Source organism: Balaenoptera acutorostrata, chromosome 1 (genome assembly GCF_949987535.1).
Source record: "Balaenoptera acutorostrata chromosome 1, mBalAcu1.1, whole genome shotgun sequence".
NCBI lineage: Eukaryota > Metazoa > Chordata > Mammalia > Artiodactyla > Balaenopteridae > Balaenoptera > Balaenoptera acutorostrata.
This window is the reverse complement of record NC_080064.1, coordinates 167877114-167899498: the sequence shown is the minus strand read 5'-3', so window position 1 is coordinate 167899498 and position 22385 is coordinate 167877114. Positions and strand designations below refer to the sequence as shown.

The window sequence follows — 22385 nt, the reverse complement described above, 5'->3', positions numbered from 1 at the left end:
ATTTTTCTTCATCTTAAATTCATGTATCATATAAAAGTTGCCTGTTGATAATAAAAGAGATTTGGTGGAATTTTAGGAAATGTAAGTCATATTAAATACCAAAAACCGCCCCCCCCACATAAAAAAGCCCCCACCTTTCTGGAGTGTCTAAGAAGTTAACCCCCAGCCAGCAGAACAGCATTTTCCCACAAGTATGAATGGGGGGGTGGTGGGGTGGTGGGTGGGAAAGAACCCTAGTTAACTGTACTCAATTATTCTCAAATATACGCTCTGGATAGTTTCGATGTCATACATGTCTCTAGAGTAACCAATATCTGTTTTCTTATGGCTAAAAGAACTTTCATTTGAACCGGATACTGAGCAAAAATTAAATTATTAAAATTGTGACTTCTTTAACACAGCCTTTCGGTTTTCATGAAAAACAATTTCTTACTTAAAGGATGTGCTCTATAATTCCACAATATATTTATATACTTTTTTGAACACAGATTTTTATAAAGAGGTTTTCATATAGCAGTCAAATAAATGAATACATTAGATTTGAACTATGGTTTGAAACCTAACTAAACCAAAACTGAAAGACTGACAAAGAAATAAAAAATTACTTTTTTTACATGAATTTCTTGAGTATCAGGAGAATCATCAGAAACTGGAGGCTTTTCTTCTGGTAAGTCAACACTTGCTTTTAGTACATCAACTTCTATTTCATGATCTTCTTTTAAGTTCAGTGCTGTTTCCTGGTCAAGCCTATGTTCAGAGATAATAGGGCCTTCAGAGGTAACAAGCCCAGAGCTTCCACTATCACCAAGAACATCAGCCATAGCTGAAAGAAAAATGAGAGTTAATCTTCCATATTTTAAGCTAAAAACAGAAAAAGATATATACACAACTGGGGAAGCAAACAGAAGGGAAAAGGCTGCATTGCACTTAATGTTTCCTTGAAAAACTGTCATAGTGCCAAAAAATTTCTAACATCTTAAAAGAGGAAAAGCCTATGAGGATTTACATGTCACTCCTGTTTCATCAGTATCCAATCACTCAGTTTAAACAATACATATTTGCTTTCCACAAAAATAAAACACAGAAGATAAATTTTACATTTAAAAATGACAACTTCGGTTTTTCTCAACTAGAATATAATTCTTGCCCTTACTGTGAAGCTTCAATGTGATGATAAACTGCTCTGAGGAGCTCAGATGTTTGTTCCTTATTAATCTGAAAATTATGTTCACCAGGTGACTACTAGACAACCAGCTATCCTTGTTGAGCCATTACAGAATTACATGAGGGACATGCAATCTGGGCTTTGATCTGGCTGTGAAAAGGACTAGATATTTCCCTTTTGGCAGAAAGCATCCAAATGGCCACATATTCTACCACTTAAATAAACTGGGGTGGAGGGGATCATAAAGAAAAATTTCTCCTTATCTTTCACCTTCCTCTTTAAACAACCTTTATTGGCGAAAACAATAAAATATTAAAAATCTGTGCACACTCCTTGACCCAGCAAGGCCATGTTTAGGAATCTGCTCAAAAGAAACACTGACACAGACTGTGCAAAGATGCATACACAATAATATTCATTGCAGAAATGAGATAGCAAAACAAACAAAAATGGTCATCAGCTCAAATTGTTCACCAATCAGCAATTAGTTAAGCATACCACAGAACATCCATACTATGAAATACTATTACAGCCACTAAAAAGAACAGAATTAATCTGTATTAATGACATGGGAAAATATCTTAAATATACTGTTAAGTGAAAAAGAAAGTTGTTTTTGATTATAATAAATTTAATTGTTAATAATTTATAATAGCTAACATTTATTGAGCTTTTATTAACAGTGAAAGCTATTAAATTTTATAGACAAAGAAAGAGAGGTATATAGCTCATAGTCTTATACATAGTAAGTGCAGAACAGGGTTATGAACCCAAGCAGTCTGTTTAAATCCTTGGTATTCTCTATCCACCGCACTTACCTCCTCTTTCAACATATTGGGGAAAAATGCACAGGAAAAAAACTCAGGGAAAAGACACTTTCTTAATAATAGATTCTTAAACTGGGTAACCGGGTTATGGGGATTTTTACTTTATATGTGAGACTATGATTTCCTGATTATTTTACAGTAAATATATATTACATTCTTAATGGGGGGTGGGGTGGGGGAGAACAGGTCTACTCAAGCTTGTCCTAAGCCCTATTCATAATTTGACAGGCAGAAGGATATAACGGTTAAGAGTGTGAGCTCTAGAGTCAGACAGTGTCAACATCGTATGTGAAATGCTTAGACAAGTTCTAGACACAGGCATTCAAGGTGTCTGCTTTCCCTAAACCCAACTGTGAGTTCAATGAAGAAAATATATCTTCCTCATCTCTGTATAGCCAGGGTCTAACTGAGAGGAGGCACTCAAAAAAAAAAAATACAAAACAAATTCCATGCATCTGTTCATTTTCCCTGGAGCAAATTCAGTCATTTGAGATTATTTTCTAATAATAATAAGCCAATCTTGGCTATATGTTACCACAAACACAGAAATATGGAAGTTTCCCTGTATATATAACTGAATCTCAGAAGATCAAAAAGCAGGTGTGCAGCCTGGCTGGGGACTGGTAATTTGCTTTGCTCTTCTTTAAATATGTCCACAAAAACCATTCTAAGACTTCCACTATGAGAACCATAGAGTGTTTTATAAGCAACCCACTGTTTGGTAGCTGACACACCTCCTCAGAATTCTATTTTTAGCTGGGGAAACAACTGGAGAATAACTGAGATAAGAAAGTCTGATTATCCAGATTCTTTTGTCCTAAGAATAGAACACTCTTTAGACACAACACTAAAATGAAATAATTCTAAAGTCAAAATAATACATACATTTATTGTTACCTGCTCTAATTGTAGAGGTACAGGTTTCAACAGATACTAGTCCTTCGTCTAAAACAGGTACCTTGGACTTCGGGGTGAGGATTTTCCTTTAGAAATAGAAATATATACTTTAGTGTGTAAGAAGATTTCATCTGCTCTAACCTGCTTTACCCAATTCTTACTTTTCATTTTGTTCATGAAAACTGAGGTTCAGAGAAAATATCATGCAACTTCATCCAGAATAATACCAAATAATTTACAAGTGAATTTAGAAACAAGTAATGCTGTATTTGTTTTTCCTATTTTCTAATTTTTTGTTGTTGAATACAATGGCATGACCTTAAACTACAAATAAAATGATTTTAAAATGCTGGTCAGTATAAATTACACTTAGGCCAATTTTAAATTATCTGTGGCCATATTCTTCAAATAAATCTATCAAATATTATGGACATTTCCCCCTTATACTCAGTAGAATCAGATTCAATATTTTAATGCTAACTGGAAAGCACATGATAAATGACTCAAAATCGGAGACCAGTGTGACCTGCATTAATCCACTTGATAAGTGTTCTGGAAAGATGTTGACAGTGGTCCCTTTCTATTCTGAGCTGGCCTTTCCCTAAAGCCAACTAAAGCATGCTGATTTTTTAAACTGGACAAACTGTAAAGTAAATTCAAGAAAAAGTATGTAATTGGAATATACACACATTTATTTGTAGGTATATTTGTAAGACTTACCTCAATCACAATATTTATAGTAAGGATAACTAAGAACCCACAACCAAATAAGTTTACATTTAAAAGGAACTAGCTTGCCAAGGATGGTGAATATTCACCTAGATTGTTACTGATGACCACAAAGTTTCTGGTCAAGTGAATGCTCTTTTGATTTGCCATTGTTGTAATTATCCATCAAACCCATTAAAATAAATATTAGTTTTCATTAAAATTTTAAAAACCTTAGAATTAAACAACAAAACAATCTTGATAATCCTTTTGTACTGTTTCTCCCTCTTTTTCCATGAAGGCCTGGCAAAGATCACAGTTAATCAGGATTTCTCTTCTCAGAAGTGAAGCATCTGACTGAGTTCAATGTATGAGAGGTGACTATTATGATACTGATTTTTGTGGGTGGTTTGTGAAGTCACTCTCAAGACTCATAAAGTAACGAGCCATTTACAACGCCTTAAATTATCACATTTTATGTGGGCTAATCTTAGTAAATTACCCTTACTACTTCTTGATAACTGAAGCTGCAACTTTTTTGGTATTCTCTGCCACAGCGGTCCCCAGCCTTTTTGGCACCAGGGACCAGTTTCGTGGAAGACAATTTTTCCACGGATGAGGGGGGATGGTTCAGGCAGTAATGTGAGCGATGGGGAGCGACAGATGAAGCTTCACTTGCTCGCCCGCCACTCACCTCCTGCTGTGCGGCCCGGTTCCTAACCGGTACCGGTCCGCAGCCCGGGGGTTGGAGACCCCTGCTCTGCAACAGTGTTACTCAAAGTGCTGATATACAATGTGTCCAGTCTTGCAATGAGATAAGGAGTTTATGCCAGAAGGTCAATCAATTACTTCACTGATTAGCTCAGCTGACTTTCAAAAAAGGCTACTGATATATATTCTAACAGAAGCTGCTATCTTGTTGTAGACCATAAACTGGGAACTGGCATCAATCTTATTAGACTGCACTTTAAGTAGCACTGCCATACATCATCTAGTACACTGGCTAAATGTGTTAAGTGTTAAATGAAACGGAATAACTGGGAGCATAACAGTTCAAGCAGTCACTGAAAAACAAAAACTGCCAGAGTCTTGTATCAATCAAATGGCAGGGAACACTACTGCCTCTGAACCATCTCCCTTACGCTCTGCCTTGGTGCTATAGGATACATACCTGATCACCCTGAAACCACTGAAAATGGGAGAGCACGGACGGATGTGTGGCTCTGAGTGACACTTTTGGTTTTCAACAAAAATAGAATCACCAAAGAATATTAAAGAGTTCTACCTCAATTTATCATGTCTCTATATATTTAGGAAACATCTGGTATCATTCTCAGATTTCATAATAACTACGAAATAACACACAGTTGTACAAATGAACTTCTTTCATAACAGAAAACATTACCAAAATGGAAATGCCGAAGATCAAAATAAAAGCTAATCTATGCATAGAACAAATATCAATATTTACTACTGCTTCACAGTTTCATTAAACTTTATTAATATTTGAAATTTTCTCTATAAACTTACCCTTCACAGACTGATGGTACACAAAAAGAAGCTTCAACTCCTTGAATGGGGCTTAAGGTATTTAATTCTGAAAGTGCCCCCTGTGCAACTAAGAGATCCTTTGTTTCTGCATCTTCTAAAGTGCCTATAAATCACAGTTAAGAACATTCATAATTATTTATGCTAAATGTTTAGTGATTACTCACGGTCCTGGCCTATTACTTTTTAATAAGTTGTTGGGTCTGCTTTTTGTACTTTTAGATTTACTCCATTGGCATCAGACTGCAAGTTCCTTCTAATTCTCTGAGCCTAGGCCAAGAGCCCCCCTCCCAACCCCCTCTCTTTCATCTACCACTCACACTTTTGGCTTAACAGGCACTGCTGCAAGTGTTTTACATTTAACAACTCTCTTAATCCTCAACATACAAAGAGGTAGTACTATTACTCCCATTTTACAGATGAGAAAACAGAAGCATATGGTTACACTGCTTATCCCAGATCACAAACCTAGCAACTAGCTGAGCTAGTAAGATTCAAATCTAGCTTATTTCACTCTAAAGTCTGTGCTACATAATCCCCTACAAAAACAATAAAAATTTCCATTTGAGACTGTCTAATCATTTCAGGACTAATCAATGAAGATATTGCCATGAACATCCTTGTTGAACGTTTACCATTCAAATATTTTAGTGGAACACAGCACATCAAAAGAATAACATAAACTTCTAAACATATGCTATTTATAAAGAGAGTCCTAAATTCTTAGAGCAATTAATAATGTGTATGTTTATTAAATAAAGACATCATAGCCCCAACTTCACCGCATTCACATTTTAAGAAACCTTTAGTTCAGCTTAGGCAGAACGTATTTCCCCAAAGAAACCACTATGACACAGATTTTTATATAAGTATTGGGTTTTACATATTTAAAGTTAGGAATTACCTTTAAATCTATGCAGGGGTAAGAAACATAAAAATAGAGTAAGTTTTCTGATCCACCAATTCTAAGCCAAATCTCTCCCCTTCCTGGTTTTCTACTGGTCCCTTCTATGTTCCCCAGTGTAGCACTTATCAAACTACATTGTACATGCTTGTTTGATATAATCCACTAGGTTCAAAATTACATGTGGGCAGGTGCTATGTCTACTTATTACTTTATCACTTAACACCTAGCACACACAAAGCCGGAGCCCACCTGTTGCACGTAAATTAGGGGCTCAAAATTTTTTTGACAAATGAATATAAAGACAATAAATTCATGGGTCTTTGGACATTACTTTTCAGTTTCCAGTGATTATTTTGGAGGTAGGGATGGAGAGTAGAATGAACTTCCTGTATTCTGAGCAGCTTTCTAGAAAGTTGAGGCTGCTGTATGGGTAAGTTAATCTAGTCTATAAAGGCAGTATTATTATTTCTCATAGCTATAGGAAGACTTTAAGTCACACTGATACCCGGCATTTCTTCCTTAACCATTACTGTTCTTTTCCAAATTTCATTTCCAAATGAAAACAGAACACACATTAAGTTCTCCTCTCCTCAAATCTCACACCTACTTATAATGAATATAACAATATAAGTAAGCCATATTTGTAAGTGGAAAGAATTAAGATAATGTGTATTATGTCTAGAACCTACTGTGCTGTGATCATATAATTATTTAACCCTGATGCTTCTCTTATGACAGAAAAACCTCTATTACAAATTTTACTGAAGAGTATCAATGGCCATTTTGAATATTTGGGATGAGTTCTTACCCATTTGTTTCTCCAGGTCTGGAGGAGTTACTTCCGATTCAAATGTATCTTTATCACTGTTCTCAGTCTGTTCAGTTAAGTTAGTAATTTGCTCAGTGGAAGAGCGTGTCACTGGCTTAGAGGCCATGAAAATACATTCAAAGTCTCCTGGTGATGGAGCATCCTGATACTCCAAGGTAGTCTGGTCTGATCTGGCTGAAGTATTGCTATTTTCTATGCTCACATCCAGTTTCTCCAAACTTTGTGAAGTTGTATCCTGTGACCTCACATTCATTTCTTGATGGTCCTTTTCAGGGCTATTCAGGGGAAAAGATGTTGCCTTATCTTTATTCTTCAGCCATTCAGTTTCTGCTGGAACTGCACATTTATGGAAAGGTGCAGTAATAAATGCTTTTGTTTTGCTGTCATCTGCAGCCTGTTAAGTAAAAGGTTTGGAGAAAAATAATTTTACTAGTAAAAATCAGTCACGTCTAGCTATCCATCCCAATCATACCCACCCTCTCCACGTTCCATTTTTCTCCAAATTCTTTTCTCCATCAAAATTCACTTATTCTAAATCCATTCTCTTCAGATTGCTGATTAAAAGTTAATGACTGTTAATGGTTCTCTAACTGGTGATAGATCACTATTCCCAAAAGACTAAAACACAGAATAGGCAAGATGCCCAATAAGCACCAATGAGTTCCTATTAACCTACAGTGGAGTTCTGAAGACATACCCTCCCTAAATAGACAACAAACTAGGAACTTAATAAGAGAAGCAGTACAATACGGGTTAAAAAACAAAGAAATTTAAAAAAACAAAACAAAACAATTCTAGTCCCATTTCTACCATCAAATAGCTATTTGGTTATAGATAATTTGACTTGGTGCTTCTAGCCCTATTTTCTTCACCTGTAAGTGATGGCTTTGGCTTAGCCAAGGCCCTAAAGTTGCCTTCTGAACTAATGTCTTCTGATTTTATGACTACCTGCAAGACTGTATATAAAAATCTGTAGTGATATTATACAAATCAATTTATCTAACTTTTTACTTATAAGAGCTAATATATTCTTATTAAATCCTTTTGTTCCAACTATTATCAAACTTACTCCAGCAGTCCATTTTGTGGTTATGCCTTCTTCCATGAATGAAATTCTAGTTTCTTTAAGTCGTAAAGGAGGAGTAAGAGACCTTCCAGGTGACAAAGAGGGAGACGCTAAAGGTGTTGTGCGAAGACCAGACCTTAGGATGGATTGAGGAGTGAACTCGGCAAATCCAGGGGAAGTAACTGACATAGCCAAAGTCTTAGCTTTCTATGACAAAGAGCAAATGAAATTCACCATTAGTGTTTGTAAAAGGCACCTACATAAGGACAGACAGGGCCAAGCGAGTCACAGTGGTGGCTATATTCTCATCTCCAATAAAAATGTCAATAAAAAGTTGTATTACACATTACTGGAAATACAAAATTCTGCTCAGGGCTTTCTATATATATAAGGCTATAAAAATAAAACATAAAGCCGCATCCATAATCATTCTAAAGACCTTGGTTATTCCCAGGTTTAAGTTCAACTTTATAAAGTGCTGAGATAAGATAATTTAACTACTGCTTAGAAAACTTTAGTTAGGTGAAAGAGATGATAGTGTGTGATGAACAGAACCTAGTTTAATTATAGCAAGCTAATCGAAATTAGACTGACTTTAAGACTGTTTTAGAAAAAATACAATTGCATCACATGACTCCAATAGTAACTGAATTACTTATAAGAATTCTGACTGGTTTACTATAATGAATACAAATAATTAGCATAGGAACTAGTTAGTAGAAATATTGATAATTCCTTCACTTAACCTCTCTTCCAAAGGACTAGTAAACAGATTATTGGATCCTATTAGATTATTAAATTCCATTAGAACTGTTACAAGGTTATATTGAATTTCTTCCTAGACTCAGTTTTTTAAAAATAATTAATTAATTAATTTATTTATGGCTGTGTTGGGTCTTCGTTTCTGTGCAAGGGCTATCTCTAGTTGTGGCAAGCGGGGGCCACTCTTCATCGTGGTGCGCGGGCCTCTCACTATCGCGGCCTCTCTTGTTGCGGAGCACAGGCTCCAGATGTGCAGGCTCAGTAATTGTGGCTCATGGGCCCAGTTGCTCCGCGGCACGTGGGATCTTCCCAGACCAGGGCTCGAACCCGTGTCCCCTGCATTGGCAGGCAGATTCTCAACCACTGCACCACCAGGGAAGCCCTCCTAGATTCACTTTGGTGGCAAGTACAAAATTATTCCCTCATTTAATTTCATTTGAACTTATTTAGCCCTAGAGAATAAAATGTGAATGTTTTTCTATAGAAGAAAAAAAGTTAGAAATACTATACTGGATATTAAATGTCAGGAACTCAGTAATCTTAGCAAGCTTCTTTTCAACTTCTTTCAATAACTATTTTAGGTCTAGCACTTATTAAAGTATCTTTTATCCAACTTGAAAAATAAGAATTCCCTGGCTTCACTCTAAATGCTGCATATCCAGAAACAATTAAGAAAAAACAACAACAAAAAAGGAAACCTTCTGGGACTGAATCCAGAACACTGGACAACGAGCTTGTGGATAACATACGTGAAAACATTTCGACAATGGGAGGGTAGAAGTCCACTGTTACCAGTCATCACAAGTTTAGTTTTGTGGTTTCTCAGCTAATAATTTCCCAGAGAGGGTGAAGGAAAAAGCAATTCCCTACTGATAATAGGAAAGAGTAACAGTTTATAATTTTATTGAAGGCGCCAGAATTTTAAAATAAATTTTTCTAAAAATATTAAGAATTAAAAAGTATTTGATAAAGGAAAGAAATAATGGCAAAATGCTATCAGAAACTGAATTAAAAAAAAAAAAAAGCAAACCCAAGAATATGAAAGCATTTTTCAAAGGAAAAAGGCCTATTTATAATAACCACAGAGGCTTGCATTACTTTCAGAGCAATGTAACTGTTAACCTTGAGCATAATGCCAGTTAACCACAAAGGGTAAATTTAATAAAGTCTGTTTCTGAAAATATAAAAATACAGTAAGCATTGTGGAAATATATCCACAGAAAAGAAAAAAGGAAAATAAAGGCCTAAAGCCCCTTATTACCCAGAGATATCAATTATAAACAGCTTATTTCTCTCTGCTACTTGAAAAGTAAGAACTTCCTAGCTTCACTAGGAATGCTAGACATGTTAATACTTACCTTAACTACAAGAGGAGTTTCAAGTAAATGTAATTCTGAAGCCCTGGAAGCATTGTGACGTGATCCGTTTGACTGTGAATTTACTGGCAATGAGGTGGATGCCAGGGACAAAGGAGATCTTGTGGGGCTTTGCTGAATAAATCCCAAACACTGAGCAGGCTGGGGGACAGGATGAACAACCAAATCCAGCAGCCTGTAATCACAGTATACATATCAATAGAAAAGTCCTGGTAACACACTTGAGTTATACTGAAGAAACAAAAGAATTAGTATCCCATTTAATAACACAGACTTCTATATTCACTGGTAAATATAACCATATGAAAATATAAATTCAGACAAGTATATTACTGTAATGCCACCCTTAGTTCCAGAAATCAAAATTAATTCAGTAGCAAAAAAAGAGAATTATGAATTCTGAATAACAACAATTTGGTCATCCCCCTGCAACCCTGAAAAGGAGTTCTAGCCCTCCTCCCTCCCTTTTACCAATATTTACTGAGCCCCTACTATGTGCCAGGCATTATTTTCAAATGAAGATGAACTGCTAATGATTTAAATACTCAAGAAAACAAGGCAATGTTTCCCTAGCAATCCATTTGCTACAATTCACTTTCACAACATAAAAATTCCTTTCACCCACATGTGAGGTACATAATGAATACTGGTTTACTTACCTTTATGGTTCTGATCACAATAAAGACTAGACTTACCAACCAAAAAAAAAGTTAATTTTCTCAAATTAATGAGGTTAGTGGCAAAAGAGAATCCCAGGATTCTACTAAATGGCTTTCTATAGTGCCCTGGACATTTTTATCATATCAAATGATAGGAGAGAGAGCCTTAACACTTTTATTATCGCTCCTTTCTTGAACCCCAGATCTATTAAAATACAAAGGAACTGAGAAAAAGTGACTTGTGGGAAAAATATCGAAACTACTGGTAGGAAAACAGAATGCCAGTGATAATGACATCCATTTGAAGCAATCTTCTTACCATCTCCTGAGGGTAATTAAAGGAAAAGAACCTCAATCTAATAAAATCTAATCCAAGAAAGGGAAAATCCTTTCACGATTTGAAAATATATCCATTATGTACACTACAAACAGCTTTGGCCCCAATTGCTTTTAAGTTATTAACTTATTCTGAGTACTTTATTCTTAGTATCATAGATTCAGATAACTTTATTCCCATAAAATTATGTCATTCTGTCATTGATAAAATGTAAACAATCAAAAATTTCCAACAATTATGGTCATATTATTGAAGAGAATCATTACACTGAGACACTTGTTTGTTCTCTGCTATTGATGATTATGAACACTTCTCAACTCTCCAATGTTCTTAAATAAAATAAACACAATCACAATTTCATGTTGGATGCAAAATTTCAATTTAACTATTTACTTTTCTAATAATACCACAGGTTAAGAAATAAAATATTATTGCATCTGAAGCCACTTAAGACATTTTAGTAGGCTCTGTTACACAGGAACAAGCTTTAAGAAGCCAACCAAGATTAGTTGGGATTTATGAAAATAAGCTTTATTCATGGGTCAATCAACAATGAGATTAAAGAAAGCAAGTTAACAGTTTATTTTGCTCATGATTTTAATAAAACAAAGTTTGCTTCTTTTCCCTAGGCAGTCTGAAATCATTAAGCAAAAATTCTAAGTAGACAATCAGCTGATGCAAAGTTTCTTAAAATTACTATAATGCTGCCCAAATTATTTATTTACAACAAGCATTAAAAACTCATTCAAGAATTTAAAACAGTATTTATAAAAATTTTAAAGACAATTTAAAAATTACAGTGTAATTATTAAGTGTATCACCTCACACTGGTCAGAAATGGCTATCATCAAAAAGTCTACAAATAACAAATGCTGGAGAGGGTGTGGAGAAACAAGAACCCTCCTACACTGTTGTTGGGCATGTAAATTGGTGCAGCCACTATGGAGAACAGTATGGAGGTTCCTTAAAAAACTAAAAATAGAGTGACCATATGACCCAGAAATCCCATTCCTAGGCACATATCCAGAAATGAAGAAAATTCTAATTCGAAAAGATACTTGCGCCCCAATGTTCATAGCAGCACTATTTACAATAGCCAAGACATGGAAACAACCCAGTGCCAATCAACAGACAATTGGTTTAAGAAAATGTGGTATATATATAATGGAATTAGTCATAAAAAAAGAATGAAATGTTGTCATTTGCAGCAACATGGATGGACCTAGAGAATACCATACTAAGTGAAGTAAGTCAGATAGAGAAAGACAAATTTTATATCACAGTGTAATTCTTATCTAACATTGTCTTTTAAAAGTGATTTAATAAATTCTTACCTAGAAATTTTTTGTGATGCTTTTGAAATTGGTGTTCCAACAAATGCCTCAGGCAGCTCTGGATCTGGGAGGGAATATACTATAGGAGATGGTTCCTCTATTTTAGGACTACAAAGAAAATAAAAATTTAACTTTTGATTATGTATCATGAGGAGGATTAAATTACAAATGCTATAAGAAGGTGAGATTAGATGGGAGAAGGGGGCTTTCATTTTTTTCCTTAGGGCATTTCTGCTTATTTACAAATAACGATGAACATAATTTGGTTTTAAATTTAAAGACAAAGAACATTCTTCTTGCAAGAAAAGTAGACAACATAAAAAAGAGTTTTCCTTTTTACATACATTAATAAGCTCTAAGGCTGGATTGTTTATGAATGCAGCTGATATCCAGGAAAGATTAACAAGTAGCATGACTATAAAAGGTGTAAGAAAAACATACCTATTGTAGACAGAGACGCTATTTTTAGGTTCATTACTTGCCCAGACCTCTCCAATTTTAGATAACACATTACTGATGAAAGTAGATCTTGTTAACACAGTCCCTGTTACAGCTTGCTTTGGAACTGCTGATAATGGTTTTGGCCTAGAAACTGTAAAATGAAAAAGGTAGGATTTAATTTCATCTCTAACACCAGAATTTTAATAGTAGATTAATATGAAAGATTGGAGAAAACAAAACACAACATAAGAGCAGTTAAAATTACATTTGGTTTAGCAACATCTATGCAGAAATTTAACAATTTGGGCTTTTAGGAGATGGTAAAATAATTATTCTACATGTTTTCTAGAAGTTAGATAGGAGTCTTCAAATGAAATAAAAAGAGTTCCGTCATTTTGTATTAAATAAACTGTAAAAAGTTCCAAGAAAGCTTTTGACTTCTTGGGGTAGAGTAGCCAGTAAAAAAAAAAAAGTACCGCTGTGATGAATCAAAGCAAAATTGAGCTAAATAGAAGATAATGATGGTTTCAGAAGATAATCAATCATTCAGTATCTTTTCTAGCCCAATACTTTATCACATTTTTCAATGATATCTTACCTTCTCGAAGAACTGATGATGCTGACAGATGGTAAGGCTTAGCTCGCTCAGTGGCTAATTTTCGCTGAACTCTAGGAAGAATTTTCCCATATTGGTCTAATATAGAATTTCGAGCCATTGATCTCTCTCGCAAACGAGGATCACGATCATTCTATTGAACATATCATAACTGGTAAAAATTTAATCTTCAAAAATGTTAGTGCTATGTTTATATATTTACCATTTAAAATATAATTATGAATACGCAAGAATATCTTCATCCTTCCTACATATCCATTCTTCCAAACCAAGGACCTCATACACACACCTAACTGCTTCATCAGTCCTTACCTGTCACTAAATTCCAAGCCTCTCCTTCCCAGCCTTGATTATTCACAATGAAAGCAATCGTTATCATTTACTAAGCAACATATTCACACACACCTCTGTGCATCTTCACAAAGAGATACTGTCATTTTACAATTGAGGAAACCAGGGTTCAGAGAGTGTGCTCATTTGTTCACACAGAGCAAATGAACAATTAGCCCAACCCCTACAGTCCATACTTGTTGCACTATTTATTTCCTACTGCTATCCTCTACCAATTCCTCTTGTTTTCCGAGTGAAGCAGTTAGTCTGGCAAGACTGTGGGCAGATATCTAAACAGAAATGGCATATATGAAAGAATTAGATAAGTAACAATACCCTGTTTCTCAATTCTGCTACAGAAGCCAAGAAGAGGACTTCCTAAACTCAAGATTATACAAAGCTCAGTGGCTACCAAACTACAAGCTCTTATATAATGAAGTCACCTGTTTTCCCTATTCTCTTGTCCCCCATAATAAAACAAGTTTAACTGTACCATGAGATTTATCTTCAGAGTTTGGTTCAGCTTCAAGGCAGGAATATAATTGGCACGCTGCAAATGGTGAACTAAAAGGAATTCATGATTCTGAACACTGGCACTGGACTGTAAGAATCTCACCAAACACTCCTAGAAAGAACAAGATAGATTTGTAAGCTACTAACTTATCCTGAGTTTCTGGATATAAGTTTATACTGATAAGTCATTACCTGTTCAGTGGCTGTGAATGGCAGCTTCAGTAAATCCTCCATTAGGCCCACTTCCTGACAGACTTCATATGTGTGCTTGAGCAACTCCTCTATATCCAACCTATTAGAATGCTGTCGCAGTAAACTCCAGGCTTCAACCATGCACCTGAAATCAATATTTATCAAAGTTTAGTTTTAGAAAAGCTATTTAAAATGTTCAAAACAAGTAATCCACCTGAAGAATCCCAAAGATACTTTGTACATGTAATTTAAAAGTACTTTAAAATTTTATTGAGTACTAATTACTGCATAACGAAGTTGTCAACAAGATAAGGCATCTCTAAAGACTTTATATTATAATAAAATGTTGAATATTTCATGTAATTTATTGAATACTGCACTGAAAGTAAGAAACAGAATTGTTCTATGGGTAGAGAACGGTTCTAAGCATATGAGTTATTTACCCTCGTGATCACGTGGCTGACTGGGAGCTGCAGCTTGCTGTCGCTGCTCAGCATCATTAGAGAGAATCACACTGCATATCATTAGCTCAGGAGAAGATCAAAATTCAAAATTCGAAGTATGGTTTCTACTTCATACAAGTATATTGCTTTGCACCATTTTAAAGTTGAAAAATTGCAAGTCGAACCATTTTAAGTCAGGGACCGTCTGTACCCAAGAGTTCAAGAAGACAAAAAACTAATGTGGTCTGCACAGTACGGAAAGATTAAAGCGAGGTTCTTAAGGAGGTGACACTCAGCATGAGAAGAGTGGAAAAGAAAGTGAGCAAAGACCTACAGACAGAAACAGCATATTGTATTTACGGGAAAATAAAGGACTTAGCTTAGTAAGAGATGATTTTGGCTGATCTACAGCAAGATCTGACTGGAGAACTTGGGTCAAATTAGTTTTAGATACCATGTGGGGCTGCTGAAACATCCTTCTGTGGGCAATAAAGTGTTAAATGAAGCAGTGTTTCTCATGATATACTGTTAAGTAGAAATAAGCTTAAAACAGCATGAATAATTATAATTTCCAAAAATTAATCAATAAACAAAGCCTATAAATGTTTATGTATTTATTTAGATAACAAAATGTCTTGAAAAATATACACTAAGATTAACAATGATTAATCTGACAGGTAGAATTTTTGGAAGGGCTGATAACTGTCAAGTCAGAAGCAGGGGTAGAATAAAAAATGGCAAGCAGATAGGAATAATTTTCTAAAAAAAAAATCATCATTCCTAATTTTAAGTGAATAATTTTGATTTTAATAGGCGTCTTAATTAAAAAGCTTTAGCTATAGTTTTTATTGAAATAAAAACAAAAACTGAAAGAAGGACTTATAAATAAATAACTGACCCTCGTAACTGACCCTTATAAATAAATAACTGACCCTGTGTTTCGTAAGAAACACAGGATGTGTGAACAAAGTTACAGCAATTAGTATTCATAATGAAAATGCATCTGAGGAAATTTTGGCAGCACTGTCCCAGACTCCCGCTAGACACAAAGTTTCTTGGGGAAGCAAATCCCACTGTTGGCAGTTCAGGGCCCTGTTAATTTTATTGTTTGGGGACTAGAATATTTTAACGTATTCCACAGAACTTATAAAACTAACGACCCAAATAAGTAAAACATTTGTGGTGTATTCCCTAAAAATCTGCATCTGAAATTGCCTTTCACTTCTGTTTCTACCAGGACAGGCATGACAGTGTAGTTGTTATAACCTGAGTATCTAAGAGGAGTAATTTTTTTCCTAAATCAAAAATCTGGGAATGTTAAAATGAGCACACCATTTTTGTAGAAAGAAAAATAGCTAATGAGGATGAATGAACATCTCACCATTAATTTTAATATAAAGAAATAGATGAAGTGGGTATAATACAATCTTGGTATCTGTTGAATTTGATTTAGGATGGGTGTATGGAATAGTCATTGCACTATTCTACTTTTTGTGTATTCTGGAATCTTCTTACAAAATGCTTACACCAAAATAAATTTCAGATCCATCAAAAATTTAAATGATAAAACAAAAAACATAGAATGGTAATAGAAACAGTGAGAGGATTAAATAATAATGTTGAAGTGGAAAAGACACAAAAGTCATAAAAATATTGGTCATTCTGACTTCATAAAATAGCTCTTTATGAAAAGATGCGTTCAATTATCATAGTGAGATCATATTAATATTACCATTTTCACCTATCAGATGGATAAATGCAGGGGGTTAAACTGGCATGACATTCATGGAAAGCAACATGCCATTATCAAAATTACAATTGCAAATATCCTTTCACCCAGTAATTCCACTTCCAGGATTTTACCTTACAAAATAAATTTGCACTTGTGTAAAATGGGTGGTTACTCATACACAGCAGTGTTTAAAAATGGTAAAACATTAAAACCACCTAAATGTTCACTAAGGGAAGCCAGTTAAATAAATACTGGTACATCCACACAATGAAGCTCTTTATGTACTATTATGAAATGAATTCCAAATTAGCTTTAAAAGTATATTGCAGAAGGATGCACAGTATGCTGTTTGTATTTTTTTAAAAAGGGAGAGAGGGGTGGCAATGACATATATACGCATTTGCTTAGTAGGTCCAGAACGGCTTAGGAAGGATACACTAGAAATTATTAACATTGTTTGGGTAGTGGGAGGAAGCTTAGGAGGCTGGGAATTCACTGTGTATCCTTTTGTACCTTTAGAAAAAAGCATGTAAATATCTTACTATTCAAAAACAGAAAGAGCCATATTCTTGCCCCTCTTCCCCCAGCCCATGGATATATGTTTTAAGTTTTCCACTTTAAAGTACGATATCTACTCCCAGTTGAGCAGACATACTACTAGGAGTAAGATTAATTTATTTATGACTTATTAAATATTAATCTAGTAACAGTGAGCATACCTGAAAGCAAAAGACAAATGATAATGTTTTTTCCCAGTTTCTCCCCTAGCAGGAGAAGACACAGTTACCTTCAACTACAAGAAACTGATGCACCATTTTGGGCCAACACTTGCATAAATTTTAAAATAAGTTAAGTCTCAAATTCCCACTCTCTCCTGCTTCCTATGGCAGAAAGGCATGATGCCAGGAAAAGCAGTAAGAAAATCACTTCAACTGATGAAAGGCTAAACTAGCATGTTGATAGTAAAAGTTATTTCAATAAGAAATGTATGGGGGTTCTTGGCGATACAGCAAGAAGACAGCCTGAAAAACACTCCTGTGACAAGCTCTAAAAATGCTAGATTGAATATAAACAATCTTTTGAAATGCATCATGGAGATCACAATGAAAAAAGAAATTCCAGAGAGGTAAACAAGCAACTACTGGTTTCCAGTGATTAGTGTAAGTTAAAATATTAGGAAAAGATATATCATAAATAACAGAATATTGGTATAGCTACATTAACAGTTACTCATGATGAAGGTTACTCTATAATAATAAAAGGTTAAAGTCATTTTAAAAAACTCTTATGTACCTAATATTCAAAATCCAAAAAGTTAGCAGTATTATGAGGAATGAACACATCCTTCATTAGAGTAGGCAACTTGCAGACCTTCCTTTCTTTCTTTCTATCTATCTATCTATCTATCTATCTATCTATCTATCTATCTATCTATCTATCTATCTCTGCACCCCACAGCATGCAGGATCTTAGTTCCCCAACCAGGGATCAAACCCATGCCCAGCTGAAGTGGAAGTGCAGAGTCTTAACCACTGGACCATCAGGGAACTCCCGCAAACCTTTCTTAATAATTAAGCAGACCACACACACACACACACACATCATTAAGGACACACAAGGATTAAAACCACACAATGAACAAACTTGATCTTTTAGACAAATACACTTGACACCTCACCTAATAAATGAGCAACACACTGACTACTTGTGAATACAACAAGTCTTAATAAATTTTAGAGGATGGCTACCACACTGATCACATTATGTAGTCACGATGCAATTAAGATAGAAAAGAACAAGATAATTTTTAAACCCACATTTGTAAAGTGAAACTTCTAAATACCTGATAGGAAGAGAAAAAAATCATAATGAAAATTTTAAAATACTTAGAACAGAAAGATAATTAAAATCGTGGGATGATGCCACAGCAATAGACAGAACGTTCAGATTTATGTTTTTATATTAGTAAAGATAAAGGGTTGAGAATGAGAAATCATCCAACTTGAGTTAAAAAGCACAGCAGAAAAAAAAAAAAAAAAAAAAAAAAGCACAGCAGAGGACTTCCCTGGTGGCGCAGTGGTTAGGAATCCGCCTGCCAATGCGGGGAACACGGGTTTGAGCCCTGGTCCGGGAAGATCCCACATGCCGCGGAGCAACTAAGCCCATGTGCCACAACTACTGAGCCTGCGCTCTAGAGCCTGTGAGCCACAACTACTGAGCCCACATGCCACAACTACTGAAGCCTGCACGCCTAGAGCCCATGCTCCACAACAAGAGAAGCCACCACAATGAGAAGCCCGTGCACCACAACGAAGAGTAGCCCCCGCTTGCCGGAACTAGAGAAAAGCCCGCGCACAGCAACGAAGACCCAACGCAGCCAAAAATAAAAATAAATTTTAAAAAAATTAAAAAAAGAAAAAGCACAGCAGAATAAAACCCACAGAAAGTGGGAAGAAAAGAATAAAGACAATGATTGCGCCTATACAAAAAGGTTTTCCAGCTCTATTGTACTTTTATGTTACTAAGACTGAATACTCAATGTTAACAGCTGAAAATCTAAAGCTGTTACTCTGAGGCTATCGTGTACTGTGCATCATGATTACTTTGCAGGTAAACCTATTTGCCAAGCCATAATTGTGATGGTATGTCTATAAATAAGGTTCATACAACTGAAAAGCTACCATCATAATGGTTTTAAAGAAAGATGATCTTAATAAAGAAGAGGTAGTAGAGGCTAGAGTCAGGAGTCAGGCTGGGAAGTTAAATAAATGATGGCAGTGACGGTTAACTTTAAAAAAATTCAATCTACCACCATTTACTAATGACTTACTACCTGTGACTATAATAGTGCTTGCAAAATTTAACCCTCGAAATGTTGCAAGGTGGTCATTATCAACCAATGAGGAAACCTGGGCTTGGAAAGGATAATTTAACTGCTTTTGATCATATTTTAGAATGTAGCAGGGTTCAGGTATAAATTCAGATCTATTTGAGTCCAAAGATTGTGCTCTTAACATCTTTGCTACCATCAGTAGCTGTTACAGTATTGTTATTTTTTTAAAGATATAGATTAATAAATAATATCATCATTAATATAAATTCAAACAATAGCTGGAAAACCAAACACCTCACTTATCTAGCATGGGATGAGTTTGGGGAGAGGGTTAGTATTCTGATGGTTGAAGTATCAAAATTTTTTCAGCTATTTTAACTATCGCTATGCAATCGTGGCATATGGATGTTAGCAAGACCGCTATGTAGCCTGACTTACTTTTAGTTCAAACTTCCCAAGCTTAGCTTTTTTCCATGTTTCAAGCACATTGTGGTTAATCATTCTGTTGGATTAGAGATGTAGCCATTTCGGGAAATTAGGTGATTATGTGCTAAACATGGGACATAACCTCAGAACTTTGCTTTCTTGAATCAGTCCCTAAAAATCAGCTTGTTTTCTTGTCATGTACTTCTTTCTAATAAAAGTGGAGTGCAGAATATGTATGTAGCTGCATGACCTCCTGAGCAATGAAACATGGCTGCCTTTCTGCACAAGTATCAGTTCAAAAACTAAAGCAGCCTCTCCCTACATTGTTTTCTTACTTTCAATAAAAACAACAAAAAAGGATGAAATCTTGCCATTTGGACAACACGGATGGATCTTGAGGGTGTTAAGCTAAGTCAGACAAAGACAAATACCATATAACCTCACTTCAATGTGGAATCTATCAAAAACTCATGAAAAAAGAGATCAGATTTGTGGTTACCAGAGGAGGGGGGTGGGGAGTGGGTGAAATGGATGAAGGGTCAAAAGGTACAAACTTCCCGTTATAAAATAAGTAAGTCATGGTAAATAATACTGTATTGTATATTTAAAAGTTGCATATTTGAAAGTAAACCTTTAAAGTTCTCATCACAAGAAAAAAAATTCTATAACTAGGTATGGTAACAGATGTTAACTAGACCTACTGTGGTGATCATTTAACAATACATACAAATTCAAACCATTATGTTGTACACTTGAAACTAATATAATATTGTATGTCAACTATACCTCAATTTAAAAACAAAAACAAACAAAAAACTCCCCTGCTACTTTTACTTATCTTAACAGTTGTCTTCTGCCTCTCTAACATTCGAGTCATTCTCCAGTTATAGAACCAGTAATTATCTTAAACATTTACTGAATCTGAAAACATGCTATCTCACAAATGGCATTTTGAGTGGTCCTTTGTTTTCACTCCTGCACTTACTGTAAAGGACACTTAATAATGCTAGTTTTCTGGAGACTAGATAACTGAGGCTTTACTGTACTTGAGAAATAACGTTTTGAAATTATACTATATAAAGTTTGTATCATTATAAACATTATTACATAATGTTTGCTATGGCTAAGGGAGAGGAAATGAGAATCTAGCAAAACAGAGAAACATACTCTGGATGAATCAAAGGACAATGGAATGAAAAAGAGGAAAAACCACCAACCTTTCAAAGTTTTTTTCCCTCAATGTTCCAACATCTGCTTTTCTGATGTAAAAGCATTAGTGTGCAAGTACCACCTCTTTAAAGTCACTTAAGAGTGAGAAGTTTACATGCAACTGAAAAAAATTTACATGCTGCTTGCCTACCAAGTACTAGGACTCTTAACCCATTTATTAAACATTTACCTCCTTTAGCTTCTTTAAATTTTTGTTCTTATATTCATTCTTAATTTATTCAGCTTAGCCAAATACTTTTGCTAACCAAAATTATTTCAACAAGTACTTCTTAGTTCATTACTTCTGAGGACACTGTAAGTTTCAATATGTCTAACGAGTCTATTATTAAACTGAAAGTCTGTCTGAAATGTAAACATTCAACCCTCTCTCCTCAGAAATACATCCTGTTTAACCAAAGAGAACAAAGAAAACAACTTTCAGAGTGCTGACACTGAAGTGCTGTATGGTTCATAAATGACAATCTGGGATGAGTAAAGTGACCAATTTTAAAATATATAAAAAATGACCCAACCAATAAGATTGAAAAAAAACCAATACAAGTTGAAAAAAATAGTTACAATCTAAGAAATTTCAGCCCCAAACGAGTTTCCCAACTAACTAGGTATTAAGAAAACACAAAAACCAGATTAATATATTTCCAATCATGCCATTTAACTTGTCAGTTATTATATACATGACAAATATAATTACAGCAACAGTGTATTGCTATAATGCAACAACAAAAATCAAAGAACTGCAACACCCAAGCAACCAAGACTAACAAAAATATCAGCGTACCATCACTGGAATATACCCTCAAAGAGCATAATTTATCAACTCAACATATTTCTGGCTGCTTTTCAGCATAATCAAACTTCAACTGTCCATGCAGGAGACTGTCAATATTGCCAGGTAGAAACAAATACAATTTTTAAACCTCAGTTTGATTTCCCCTTTTACTCAAGGTACTTCTTTTCTTCATCTTATTTTATTTTATTTTTTTAAATTAATTAATTTATTTATTTTTGGCTGTGTTGGGTCTTCGTTCCTGTGCGAGGGCGTTCTCTAGTTGCGGCAAGCAGGGGCCACTCTTCATCGCGGTGTGCGGGCCTCTCACTATCGCGGCCTCTCTTGTTGCGGAGCACAGGCTCCAGACGCGCAGGCTCAGTAGTTGTGGCTCATGGGCTTCGTTGCTCCGCGGCATGTGGGATCCTCCCAGACCAGGGCTCGAACC

The 22385-nt window shown here is 35.2% G+C and overlaps 1 protein-coding gene across 2 annotated transcripts in view; it reads right to left on the bottom strand.

The window, feature by feature from the left end:
• The window catches only part of AHCTF1 (AT-hook containing transcription factor 1), an 83729-nt gene that overhangs the window by 12710 nt on the left and 48634 nt on the right, over positions 1–22385 (bottom strand). Inside the window, exons 22-32 of one of the 2 annotated variants that reach the window (XM_057547694.1) lie at positions 14508–14652; positions 14296–14427; positions 13455–13605; positions 12857–13007; positions 12416–12523; positions 10068–10260; positions 7951–8154; positions 6861–7275; positions 5128–5251; positions 2890–2975; positions 615–823 (exon numbers count right to left, since the gene is read on the bottom strand). In XM_057547694.1, the coding sequence (XP_057403677.1) occupies positions 615–823; positions 2890–2975; positions 5128–5251; positions 6861–7275; positions 7951–8154; positions 10068–10260; positions 12416–12523; positions 12857–13007; positions 13455–13605; positions 14296–14427; positions 14508–14652 (1918 nt within the window). Of the gene's footprint in view, positions 1–614; positions 824–2877; positions 2976–5127; positions 5252–6860; positions 7276–7950; positions 8155–10067; positions 10261–12415; positions 12524–12856; positions 13008–13454; positions 13606–14295; positions 14428–14507; positions 14653–22385 lie in introns of both variants that reach the window. The other variant, XM_028162535.2, reaches the window with a different exon arrangement.